We start from the raw sequence: 12,445 nt of genomic DNA, 5'->3' as shown, positions 1-12,445 counted from the left end.
GTGGTGGAATAGCATCCATAGTCCGGATGAAGTACATAAAATATCTTATTTCAACAACGTCTGCGTTCTTTGGTAAGGGATGCTCTTCCTAGTATTCGTCTGCGTCCTAACATGATTCGTATACAGCGAAAACAAACGAGACTTCCATTTGTTCGACTATCGAGCCTGGGCTGGGCATAATAGCATGTTCTCTTGCAGCTACCCGTCCCTTGTTTCGTGTATGCTTAGGAAGTATACGAACGCCAAGAGCCACCAGGAGAGGCACACTTACGCCATCTGCCACAATGGGCGACAGCAATGGAACAAAGACTCATCGTCGATATCCTAGGCCTTTGCTTGATGATGATTCCATCTTCGAGGACCGCGCTGACATGTTTGCTGACGATAATCGGGATGGTTTCGACTTGGCAAGTTATACTCGGGCCAATAGCGGCGAGAAATTAGTAAACGAGACGGTCACACAAAAGTCTTAGTTATGATGTACCCTCTAAGCCTTTGGGATTTCGTCAGAAAGAGACCGCTATGATAAGGTCGAATGAAAACTGATAAAATTGCGTACAAGCTCTTGCTACTGTTGCTGGCACTACCAAACCCTACGTGAGAACCATACCACTTTGCGAATGTTCTGGAATAACGATAAAATAACAGTTTAGTGGTGGATACTGTGCCGTTCGCATCAGGAATAAGAGGTCTGATGATGCGGAAGTTCCGTCCAGACGTGGTGGGAAATGAAGGACTGGTATTGTTAGGCCTTCAAAGATAGTTGTGTTACGCTAGTGGGAGCGGCCATGAGTTTTGAGTGAAACCGATAGCACGGGCCATGGAGTAGAAGTTGATGTTGTGATTCTGCGACTATCCTATTTCCTTAGTGGAGTTATTCGACCATGTCGATGCTGCCCTTTGCTGTCGTAGAAGGAGGCACCTGATGACCTTGCGCCCTCAGTCTCTCCTCGAATTTCTGAAACTCTCTCATCGCGATTTCTTCCTCCTCATCAAACACTTGCTGTACGCCCTGGACTTCCTCAATGTAGTGCATCAACATGCTTTCGATGCCGTTCTTCAGGGTGACGGTACTCGAGTCGCAGGTCCTACATGCGCCTCTCAGCTTGAGTAAGACTTGTCCGTCGTGAAAACCCCTGAATTCGATGTCACCGCCGTCTTCTTGAATCGAAGGCCGTATCCGAGTGTCGAGTAACTCTTTGATCATGCTAACAACTTCACTATCATCATCGGAGGCCGCAAGACTATCCGCTTCCGTGCCTTCCTGACCGGCCGCCTCGCCCTCCTTTTGTTTCACGGTGTTCACAATGGGCTGGCCAGAGGTCACTGCTTCAGTGATCAAACTGAACACTTCGGGTTTAATGTGTGCCCATGGCGTTGCGCTATCTTTGGTGATTGTGATATAGTTCTCTCCAAAGAATACCGAAGTAACACCGTCCACATTCAGCAGCTGTGCAGCTAAAGGAGACGGATGTGGTGGTTGTAGCGTGGAGCGCGGCGACAGATATTCTAAATACGGAGATGGAAAGTTTTCAGGGAGAATGCGTTGGTTCGGTTTGAACTTCAACGCATCCGCATTCGGGGTTTCTTCTGTTTGTATAAAAAGAGACCGCCTTGACTGCAGTGCTGAAGAGTTTCGACACGTTCGAGCTACGATGCTGGGACGTATTGTGCGTGTATGAATTGCTCGCGGCTTCTGCGCAGCGAATCTACACGCCGTTTGCGTGGTGGGAAGATGGCTGACAGATGCTGTGAGTCTGACGACTGTCCGCGACAGGGATTTCGATGACATTGTTGAAGTCGATGGTTCGCAATGATGTGGGAGATTAATTGCAAAAGCTGGTGAATGCTTGCCACAGGATGACAAACAAGTACGCAGTCAAGGGTCCAATTGATTGGTGTAGCCCTCGGCTAGAGTGACGTAAACCCCAGGTGAAATCCGTCAGTTAAGAAGCAGAACATATGCGACAGACGGCGTCTCTGGCATCATTGCGAAGCGACGCAACAAGTCTGCCTTGCATGACGTCTTTCGCACTCGACGCGCGTCGTTGATTTCAGGTCTCCAGAAGTTTGCCATGATTGAATCACTTTTTGGGAAGACCAAAAGAGACGGATTCAAGACGCTTCTTGACCAGCGTCCCTGTTCTCGAGAAAATGGAATTTGAACTCAGAAATAAACTAAGTAAATTGAGAAAGAGAAGGGGGCAAGAGGAGAGGAGTTTCTCGTGCAAGTGGCAGGGCAGGAGAATAGGCTCGACGTTTCATTCTGCTGGACATTCTGACCAGTTGGGAATCGTCGGAAACCGTTGTAGACGGGAGCAAAGTTACTACGAGTCCTGCTCCAACGCAAGCGGCCATCAAGCTTGTATCTTTATGTCGATTTGCCAGAGAGACGATTTCACTTCTCGAATCGCTTCAATTTGCTGATCTCAACGGCGTCACGTGCGACAAAGGACGGTATGCGCGAGAGAAAAAAAAGTTAATCATAATCAAAATTCGCACCGGACTTCGCACCAGAACGGTAAGATTGCCTGCGAAATGGGCTGGACGGAAATTTGGCCAGGACTGCAGCGAGCATAACTGTGGGCGTCGATGGCTTCCGCCGCATTCGTCAACCTGTTGTCGCGAAACGGCAGATTCCTTCGAGTCTTGGCCTGCTGGCGGATCGCCCCTTCGTCGTCGACGTTGTTCCCGTCTTTCCGTCGGTCGATCACCGTCTTCGCTCTACCTCCCTCCAAGTAGTTGGCGTGAGCTCTCTACCTTCGTGAAGAGCACTGCTCTTTGCGTCAGCGGAAACCATGACAATATAGACGGAAATCCTGGGGATTCTGTTCGAGAGCATGATTCGTGTGCTTCCTTGTCAAGAGTGACGACCCCCCTCGAAGTCTCTTCGCATCTGCCAGTCACCATAGTGCATCTGCTGGTACCTTCGTTATGACCGTCTCGCCTTCATTTCCTATCCCAAATTAACCGTTTGGTACGCCATACAGTGTCATAGCACTTTCCCGCATCTCTAATCGGGACTTTTCCAGACCGCTACAACTGCAAGATCGACTTCAGGGTTGGACTGCAGGAGAGGAGGTTTTGGAGGCCGCGTGACTTTGTTCTAATCACTGCATGATACTTATCTGACTCGGGACCTGAAGTATCACAGCAAGTGAAGAGTTGAGGTTATGCACGACCATGACATAGCCAAAATGGAATCCATGGGTCCATTTGGAACAGTTCGACCTGCCGAAATTGGCGCAATGAGGCTGTCCTGTCACGTTCGAGCCCAACTCGGAACCACAATCTGGGGTCGTGTAACTGTGCGATCGACAAGGAAAAAATCGTCCCTCCACCTGAGGCAGCTGATGCGCACACCGGGTATCAAGCGCACAAGCCGCGTTTAGCCAAAGGGGAGAAATGCGCACAGCAAATCCAAAAAAAAAACGAAAATCACTTTGCGTCTTGTGACTTGTGTTGGTTTAGCGTCATCCAGGTCTCGCAACATACAAAGCACGAAACCGGTTACGTACGACTCGCGACGCTGACCGAAAATGTACCTGACCAGGACATGGCGAGACGAATACACCAGACGGTAGTTTTCCTGTCTGTCTGGACACTGTTTCAAGCCCAAATTACATGCGAGGAGAATAACAAAAGGGCGAAGAGATTATTTTCACGCAACTTTCATTGGAATGCGTACGCTCGTGCCATGTGTGTCCAGCCCAATGAGGACGAAGAGATACATAGCCAATAACGTAACGATATGTCACCAAACGAGCAGCATATCATAAAGTCATACATCAACAGCCTTTGAGATCTAACTATAATCCGCATGCAAATGAGTATAAACATACACAGCTTCAATGCTTGAACGTCTGTCCAAAAAATGTCCTTCGCTATTCTGCGATTGACCTTGATCGCCCTATTACAAAAATATGGAGTCTTTTAAAGCTGTCTTGTGCGAAACAAGGTGGAGGGTCTAAGTTGACGCTAAGCCTCAGTAGTCTGATGAAAGGTTGACACAAAAAGCAGATGCCACTGGTTTCCCTAGCATAGTTTGAATGCATTCTGGAAGCGAAGATGGAGCTTGAGTTTATCGTGGCGGTACAGTGATCGCTCGCTACCTAGCAAGCTTCGCACATCTTAGTAACAGCCAACTCAATGTCATTGAAGAGGCTAACACTGTCAGCATAAATCTTAATGCTTTCTACGTCTTTCCTGTCCACTTCCTTTACAGATTCAGGGCTTGTTGTGGTCGATCGTAGAGGACTTCGCGGTGGCGTGGCGAGATTCTGCTGTTGGCTGTGAATAGCTTTGGTAGGAGTTGAGAGTGTCATCGATGCCGCAACGTGTTCAAGCAGTTTTTGTCGCAGGCGCAAGCGTCGATTTTCTGCGCGCTCGAGCTTCGTGATCCAATCGTCTATCGAGGCATCGAGCTCGATCAGAGCTTCTTGTTGCTTGAGGAGGCGTTCTTTGCTAAAGTTCAAAGAATCGGATTTTAAGTATGCGATCATGCGTGAGTGCAGTTTTTGTCTTCCTGCGCGGAGTGACTTGTAAGTTTTCCGAAGGTATTCGCATCGTTCATCGAGCGCTCGAAGCTCCTGGAACCAGGTTAGTGCAAATTCAGACTTTTCCAGTGTTGCCTCATCACATACTCTAGATAATTGAGTCACCAACTTCGACCCAAGAATCTCAAACTGCTCTGCTTGTACGATAGCTTGCTTACGTATGATGTCTTTTTCGGAGTTTGGTAACACGAGCACGGCTTCCGTGGGCTTCAGACCCATTGGTAGTGCTTCATCTCCTGCCTCGGACTGAAGAATGCTGCCGCTGGCAACGTCTTTATTCTCTGAACTAGAGACTTCTGATGCGGCCCTAGGGAGCGCAGGTGCACTTCTCTGTTTCCTAAGGGAGTTCTTCTTCGGTTTTGACTTATCCATCATTGAAAGATCTGGTGATGCAACTCTTTGTTTAGGAGAGATGCTGCTTTCGGATTTTGAAGTTGGACTATCATGGGTAGGAGCAGTTGGAGGGGCTCGGGGAGTTGGTCGTACGCTGAGGGTAGGGAATGATCGTGGCGGTATCTCCGTAACAGAACCAAAGGAGAGATTACCACGGACGTGCGTCTTTGTGGATTGTGTACGCTTGACCGTCGTGTTCGCTCTGATTGGAGATGATGGTGTATCCTTAGGAGGCACAGGAGGGGGAACATCTTCTAGACGAACGACATTCTCGGGTCGACACTCTGGAGAGAATAAAGGAGCTGGAGATCTTGTCGGAGACCTCGCTGGAGATCTCACCGGCGATTGGGCAGGTGATCGTGATTCTGAGCGAGACGGCGATCGTGGGATAGCCGTCAAAGGAGTTTTGGCTTCTACTGTTGGCGAGAAGATGGGCGACAAAGGCTTGATGCCATTGAAGTGCGAGGGTTGTTCAATGGGCGCGAGCCTGTTCCTGGAGTTCTTGCCAGGCGAGGTTTTAATCGCAGGACCAGCAACACTGGACAAGATGGCAACGCTGAAAGGGCTTTCTCTCCAGTTGCCCGGGGCACTGGCAGATCTCTCGTGACCAGGATGATCCGAGTTCGTCTTCTTCAGTGGCGGTCGACCTGGGATTGTGGCTACAATTCTTAGCATTGGAACATGTTGCTGCGAATTTGATTTTGACATACGAGAATCAGCATATTCGCCCGGCTGCATGATATTTTCAGCAATTTGGTCTTTGCCACTAAGCTCAGGCACGCTTATGTTTCTTCTTCTCAAGAGCGAGCCTCCACGGCGAGGAGGCCAGCCACTTGCTGTGGTCTGGATAATGGCTGTATCGCTGAGTGAAGTTGCGGAACGACCGGCAGCTAGGGCCTGCTCCTTTGTGTCTATGAATGATGCCGCTGTCGAGCTTCCTGAAGCTACCTGAGGCCATAGCTTATATCTCGTCTTGTCGGATTCCATCACTTCAGCGATGCTGGAGTTTCTCTGGTTATGCGTTAGACTATATTATAATTCAATCAATGGCGAGAAAATGTTTCAAAAGAAGAAACTTTCAAAAAAATAAAGAGCACGTACACTTCGACTATCGTTTGAGCTTGTTCCGTCCAGTATCAAAACACTGCCAGTCCAGTCGATGTCTTGTCGCATGCAATTGGCAATATGATTGACCCGTTGAGCTGAAGGTGAGCCAGGCTTGTTATTTGAATCATCTTTGCGTCGGAACGACAGAGTTTTGAGAACACCGGATGTATACATCTCAAACGCATGTCCCTGTCCAAACGCGGAGGTAGGAGTTGACGTGCTTTAAGCTTTGCTGGCTCTGCGACTGCTATAGTAACAAATGGTGGCTAGCAGGGCCCTGACGCCGACGAGTACCCATAAGTAGGACAGACGAATGCTAACTGGCGAGCCGTGTTTGAATGTGTGCCACTGTTTCGAATTCGACAAGAGGTACAATTGTTTCTTCCGCTCTAGGCTGGAGCAGATCAGCCATCCCGCCGAGGATCCGTCGTCAATCGACAAGGTAGATAAGTCTTGCGGGATCACCTATGCCCGCCGCTCTGGTGTATTTTTCCCTACTGATGGGTCCCGCTTACAGCGGAAAACCTGCCAGAGTTGCGATCGTGCGGTGGGTCGCCACATCTTGCCTGTATCTGTCTCAACTGAGAATGATTGCCGTGGTCGGGACCAACGCTATCCCTACCGTTCGCATTGGCGTAACAGGTCTGCTGGTCATGCAAAGCGTATGCAAGACAGGATACTTGACAAGGGTACAAAAAAAGTGCACACACAATCGGGGCTGATCCCACATGTGGGCGTGCGGGAACTGCAGGTCGTCACAGGGTTCGACAGGTCGGACCTCGTGGGACTGTAACGAAACGAATACGTTTTGTTATGTAAGCATTTTCCAGCGTGAAAGCCTTAGACCTCGTGTCCGCCTCGAAACTGTTTCGGCGCGGCGGGAACTGGCAACTAAAGGCGGGCATCTCCTTGACTAGCAAGACTTTATGCGAGACTAAGTTGCTGCGAACTGTCCACAGTTCTTAGGATTCTGGAAAGCTTCACGATATGTTGAATTTTCGGCGAGCTATCGCACGATCGATTTGTACATTTTTCCAACAGCAGTCATGTCGCAGATATAATCTATACAATAATTCAGCAGATGCGATATTGCGTACAGATTGCTTCCTTCAGTTGTGGATTTTTCAAGCCATTGATTGATGAAATTTGCACGAGGAATCAAGGATTAAGGTCAGCATGGAATGCTAGTACGGATGAGTTTCCTCGCAGTCGATCAGGTGTGCCAGGCAGAAAACTCCCCAAGAAAAAAAAGCAATAGTAAGAGACTTGTGAGGATGCTCCAGTCCAGTTCAAAGAGCTGAGGCTGAAGAAAGGCCTTTCTCATTGGTGCAAAGTCGGATGCCGCACAAAATGAGTACCTGCTCAGGTATACGGAGTACACGAGCTGACGTCTCCGAGTGGCTGACCAACGCTCAACCAAGGACAACAGTTTCTTGAAGGGATGCAACCACGCTGAAACATCGGCCTGTTAACAGCACGGTAAGAGATCCAGTTGAAAATTCTGAGCGATGGTGATCCGCAAAAAGAAAACTCGTTAAATCCTGGTTCTTGCGCTGCCCATCCGTATACCCAACATGGCGTGGGCAAGAATCAGGACAGCTACAAGCTCTTGGCCTTCCGCTAAGCACTGAGCCCGTAAGCCGCGAAGAGAGCTTGTACAAAGTCCTGGTTCATCGGCATGAACTGTTGATAGGTGGTTACTAAGTGGTTTCAGACTATCCTAAATTGGCTAGATCGCCGATGTCCTTACAACTCCTGCCGGAGATCAGTTGACGAGCTATCACAAAGATCCAGTACTTTTTGACCCTTGCACCACATCATTTAATGACGACAGGTCTGATGGCAGCCTGAGGAAGAAGACTCAGAACGTGTCTATACTATTGCATGATTTGAAGTGAAGTCCTCCTGCATCTGAACCCTGGATTACATCCTACCCTCATGTGACGACAAGGGCTACTTGAGTCGCGCGCTTCAGCTATCGAAGCGGGCTCGTTGTGGCTTTTACAAGCAAGCCGTCGATTCACCTGCTGGTATGCCAAGCTGTCTGAGAGGCCGCTTGAAATTGATTATTTTGCTTTGCATCTATCTTTAGCAGCTCGTGTTTGTACAGCGGTTGATTTGCATTTTTCCAGACGACCTCTGTCGACTTCAATTCAGTTGAAAATTCAATCTTGTTGTCTCTTGGTATGCTATGTCGAAGTGTTTGTCTTGCGCGAAATCCCTGGTTAGATATAACTATAAGGACCGTGAAGTTTCGAATCACCGTTTCCCAGGTTCCTGAGATGCTCATATCACTCCCCGCGTCACGATCGACGGTATGGTTCTTGATCCCTTCATGACCATTGCGGTGCCGAGTGGCTCCGAGAAAAAGTGCACTTTCGTTTGGAACGAGTTGCTCGCGTATCAACCCAAGTCAAGCTTGCATTCCTATACTAGATGCAATGTGACGAGAAAATATGAATCGTCAGGTGGACTTGATAATCAAATTCTCTCCAAGGGCCAAGAATCTAGCCACCGTCGAAAGCATTTCGCTTCGCCTTCGTCGATTCAAACATAAGAACTAATCATTCTTCGGCAATTCGACGTCGACATGCACTACATGATATTACCAATGAATTGCATCACCGTGTCACTAAGCCAGTATGCTCTGCTTCTCAGGCTTCAATCTGAAAGATAGATCGTTCCTGGGATAGGCCCAAAGGTTTTCGGATTTGCAAACCAGAAAATGCTCCGTTCATGATTGTTATCAGGGTTCCTTTTAATCCGAGGTGGCCCGCGGCCCACCACAGACTACCAAGCAGCTGGCATGGGTTTCCAAGCGAATGGTTCTCATAAGTAAAGAAAGATATATGATTTTCATAAAACCTACGGTGTTTTTGGTGCTCCAGATGTGTTAAGTCTAAAAAGATGCCGTCGATGTAAGCCAGGGCAAAACCTCAACAGTGTAATTCTATCAATTGCTTTCAAGCGCGGCACTACCGCGGCGTCTTCAGCGCTGCGTACTATTTTCGCTTGGGTGAATTTGCTCCCGCTACACGCTAAGCTGCGGCCTGGAACACCACCTCGCTTCACCCTAGATCTTCCTATATGACGGTTTCTGCTATAATCCCCGACGACTAGGTCGGAACATTTACCCGCTGCAATAATAGCGCTCCTATACCTTACCTGCCCAGTCATAGTCATATTTTCTTTTCTCAGAGTTGGCACGCCTTCAGTCAGGAGCCCCTTGGTTATAATTACGCAAAAAGAGGGCGGGGAAGGGGGCGCTGAAGCACCGACCGGTTCGGCGCTGACTCGCATCTGACAGTCTAGGCGCAGGATCTCTTTTGTCTGTTTCGATACTAGTCTACTGTGATGATGGTCCATGGTCTCAAACGCCTGCCCCTATTTGTGCTTGCGAGGATTCCTTTTTCTAATGCTTAAGGAAGATGAAAACTTCACCAAGAAACGACGCTGTGTAAAGCCATCACTTGGTCCTTGAGGAAGAGTTGTCGGTGCAGTCAAACGTGGCAAAGGCCACCTAGTACTCACCCACGGCGATACACTTGTCCGTAAAGTTTCGGAACCAGTATCAAGCAAAAGTCTGGAAACTGTAATGCCTGCAGATTTTTGTGAAGCTGGTTCAGCAAAGCCTACTGTCGGAAGTTCGTCACGGATCTCCGAAGGAGCTACGATTTTCAATACCTTGATTGGAATAACGGTATGGTAACATTTCTCCAGAAAGGGAGTTCCTAAAGGTCTTGGCCATTAACCGTGGCAACCTTAATTTCAACGCTCGTATGTGTGCAGTCCTCGATCCTTGCGAATGTCACAGAAAAAGAAAAGAGAGAAAAAAATGCAGAAAAAAGAGGGTAAAACAGGTCTAAGCTTTAGACCCTACACTTGTCAAAAGCTTTATCAGCTGCGGGCCTGGCGAGCTTGACCGCAGACATCGTCGATTGCAAGGCTGTTTTGCCCGCGGTATCGATAGCGCATTGTAAGTTTGACTTAGTAACCCCGCACTCGCCGGAAATGATGGTTCCAGGATCATGATTAGTTGAGACTCGCCACATGCGTTATGAGCCACAGACCCCAGCCTCGTGTCCCACAGCGCATGGTCCCGCAGATACTCAAACAATAGACTGTGAGTAGGCTTGCAAGTCCCTCAGCACACAGATGTGTGAATGCACGTGCCGTACGCCACGACCTTCTCTTTTGTGCAAAATGCAGAGCAAGTCTAGTATTAATCAAAATTGCGGAGACTTCAGAACGGATACTTCCACCGCGACCATGACGCCGCCAGCGACACAAATACTTGAACTACGCTACGGGCTTCTGAAAGGGACCTTGTCATCGTAACCATGCCAATTTAGCGATCGAAACAAGCCTTAATTGTCAGGTTCAGCTATACTAGCTCTGACTCCCCTCGCGGAAACTAGCGTATCCGAAGTCCGGGCAGCAGGAAAAGTGTTTGCAAGCAAGAAACCTTCTGGACCACGATTGCCCCTCAACGCAGCTCAACTCCGAACTGGGCGACCAATTTCCGACGAATGGAATCATGAAGGTCGTTTGCCTCGCTGTTTGTTAAGGTACGTTCAAGGCTGCGATAGTTGATTCTGTAGCACATGCTTTTGCGACCCGTCTTTGGATGCGTAAACTCGTCAGTCAGTCGCACATCCTCGACGAGATTACCTGCGGTTTCCCTCACTAGCTCCATTACGTCGTTTTCGTGCAGAGCAGCAGCTGTTTGACCTCCAGCTGCTGATGAGGTGGTGGGTAGCCAGAACGCAACGTCTTTGTAGCAAGCGGGGTGTTTCGAAAATGGTACAAATCGGTTCAGGGGCCCCGTGCTCGAGAACTGCGATAAAAATCGAACATCGTCTGACCAAAAGAGTCGGATGTCTGGAATGGAGAACAACAGCATAGCAATACGCTCCAGGCCCAGACCAAACGCCCAGCCCGACCGTGAGTGTTGGTCAGCATTGTTCAAGATATTTTGCTTTACAATGCCACATCCTAGGACCTCGAGCCAATCACCCTGCCACCATACCTCAAGCTCCCACGACGGAGACGTGAAGGGGAAATACGCCTCTACCCAGCGAACTCGCAGTGGTTCCTCGGTTAAGACTTTATCTGTTGATGCAGCAGTTGCGTGTTGCGCCTGTGAAAAAATTTGCACTACTACATTTTCCAGAGATCGCTTCAAGTGAGCTGCCATGGCCTCGCATTCTTCTAGTGAATGGTACTGGTGTTGCAGAGGATTTCTTTCTGGATGCACCGTGGGATTCGGATCCTCGACATTTATTTGGTGCTTGGGAATAGCATTTGTAGCCTCCCATATTTTCTTCACGTAATCGCCACCAGAGGTAAATTTTCGATCCCAGGTCATCGCTCCCTCCATTTGATGGAACACAGGATAGTGGCTCCTGTCGATGGCATCTCGGCGGTATACGTCAGCGCTGATGAGAAAGCCGTCGCTTTCGTTCGCTTTGAATAGATCGGCTTGGTGAGCAGAAGTATGAGTTCGCAACACTGTCTGCTTGTTGATATAATATGTATCACTTTTGTTGCGACCAGGATGATCGGTTGGAAATCCTAAGGAATCGAAATTCTGAAAGGTACTGACGATTGGGAAGAGACTGTTGTAGTATTTGTAACCTGGAAAGCATGATTCAATGAGTTCGCGTGTGATGCGTAACGGATGATTTTCTTTCAGATGCAGTCGTTTGGGTATGGCCGAGAGAATTGTGGCTGGTGTATTGTTCCAATCATCCACAACATAGGTTCGACCTTCCACGGAAACGCTGATCGGTCTGGGAGCAGCTGCAATCCATTAGATGAGACCACGGATAGATGATAAGTAAGGTGATGGCAGGGGATGATCGACGGTGTTGGCTCGTCTAAATGTCGCAGATTTCTAGGATCGGATTATCCAGTTCGTCTGGCTCGACTGACTTCATATTCACCGAGGCTATGCCGAACAGCAGAGCCATTAGGTCTCGTCCAGCAGATAAACTTTTAACGAGCTCAAAAAATCTGACAATCGACAGGTGCTTCTGGTACGAAGCAATAATGAATAAAACATTGAAATGATGAAGTCTTGATAGAACAAGAAATCGATTTGGAGGCAATCTGTTAGGGGTATCCGTCAGCGTCTTACTTACCATCCGAAATGTATCGCTTTTGGCATCTCCAGCAAATCCAATTGTCTCCCAATCGCCTGATTGTCCGCCTCAAACTCCTCGCTGATGTGCCAAGATGAATTTTCAACATTTTCCCGAAAGATGATCGTGGGATGAACATATGAAAGACGTGTCGATGCGTGGATAATAGCAACGTTGCTGCCTGAGGCCGAAGTTTCGATCTCTCGTGGTTGGCCCAGTACATCTTGTCGATAGTAGCAACCCATT

General features: G+C 48.6%; 3 protein-coding genes across 4 annotated transcripts; all 3 read right to left on the bottom strand.

The window, feature by feature from the left end:
• Positions 1–485: 485 nt before the first annotated feature.
• PV09_02770 (uncharacterized protein) lies at positions 486–1,961 on the bottom strand. Its single transcript, XM_016355868.1, has one exon. The coding sequence runs from the start codon at positions 1,790–1,792 to the stop codon at positions 875–877; it is 918 nt and encodes a 305-aa protein (XP_016216174.1). The 5' UTR covers positions 1,793–1,961; the 3' UTR covers positions 486–874.
• A 1,728-nt stretch (positions 1,962–3,689) lies between these two features.
• PV09_02769 lies at positions 3,690–6,549 on the bottom strand. Of its 2 annotated transcripts, XM_016355867.1 has the most exons (5): positions 6,051–6,549; positions 5,660–5,960; positions 4,644–5,608; positions 4,170–4,589; positions 3,690–4,120 (listed from the first exon to the last, which is right to left on the bottom strand). In XM_016355867.1, exons 1-5 carry the CDS (start codon positions 6,228–6,230, stop codon positions 4,109–4,111), a joined length of 1,878 nt encoding a protein of 625 aa, XP_016216173.1. In that variant the 5' UTR covers positions 6,231–6,549; the 3' UTR covers positions 3,690–4,108. The 2 variants fall into 2 exon arrangements, with proteins under 2 accessions (XP_016216173.1, XP_016216172.1); XM_016355866.1 differs by having other exon boundaries at positions 3,690–4,589.
• A 3,993-nt stretch (positions 6,550–10,542) lies between these two features.
• Positions 10,543–12,444, bottom strand: PV09_02768 (phenylalanine-tRNA ligase; the record flags this gene model as incomplete). Its single annotated transcript, XM_016355865.1, has 2 exons — positions 10,543–11,839; positions 12,200–12,444. The coding sequence occupies 2 exons, from the start codon at positions 12,442–12,444 to the stop codon at positions 10,543–10,545; spliced, it is 1,542 nt and encodes a 513-aa protein (XP_016216171.1).
• Position 12,445: the final 1 nt, after the last annotated feature.

The sequence above is a fragment of the Verruconis gallopava genome (genome assembly GCF_000836295.1).
Source record: "Verruconis gallopava strain CBS 43764 unplaced genomic scaffold supercont1.7, whole genome shotgun sequence".
Classification (NCBI taxonomy): domain Eukaryota; kingdom Fungi; phylum Ascomycota; class Dothideomycetes; order Venturiales; family Sympoventuriaceae; genus Verruconis; species Verruconis gallopava.
Note: the sequence above shows the minus strand (reverse complement) of the source record. Positions and strands in the feature narration are given on the sequence as shown.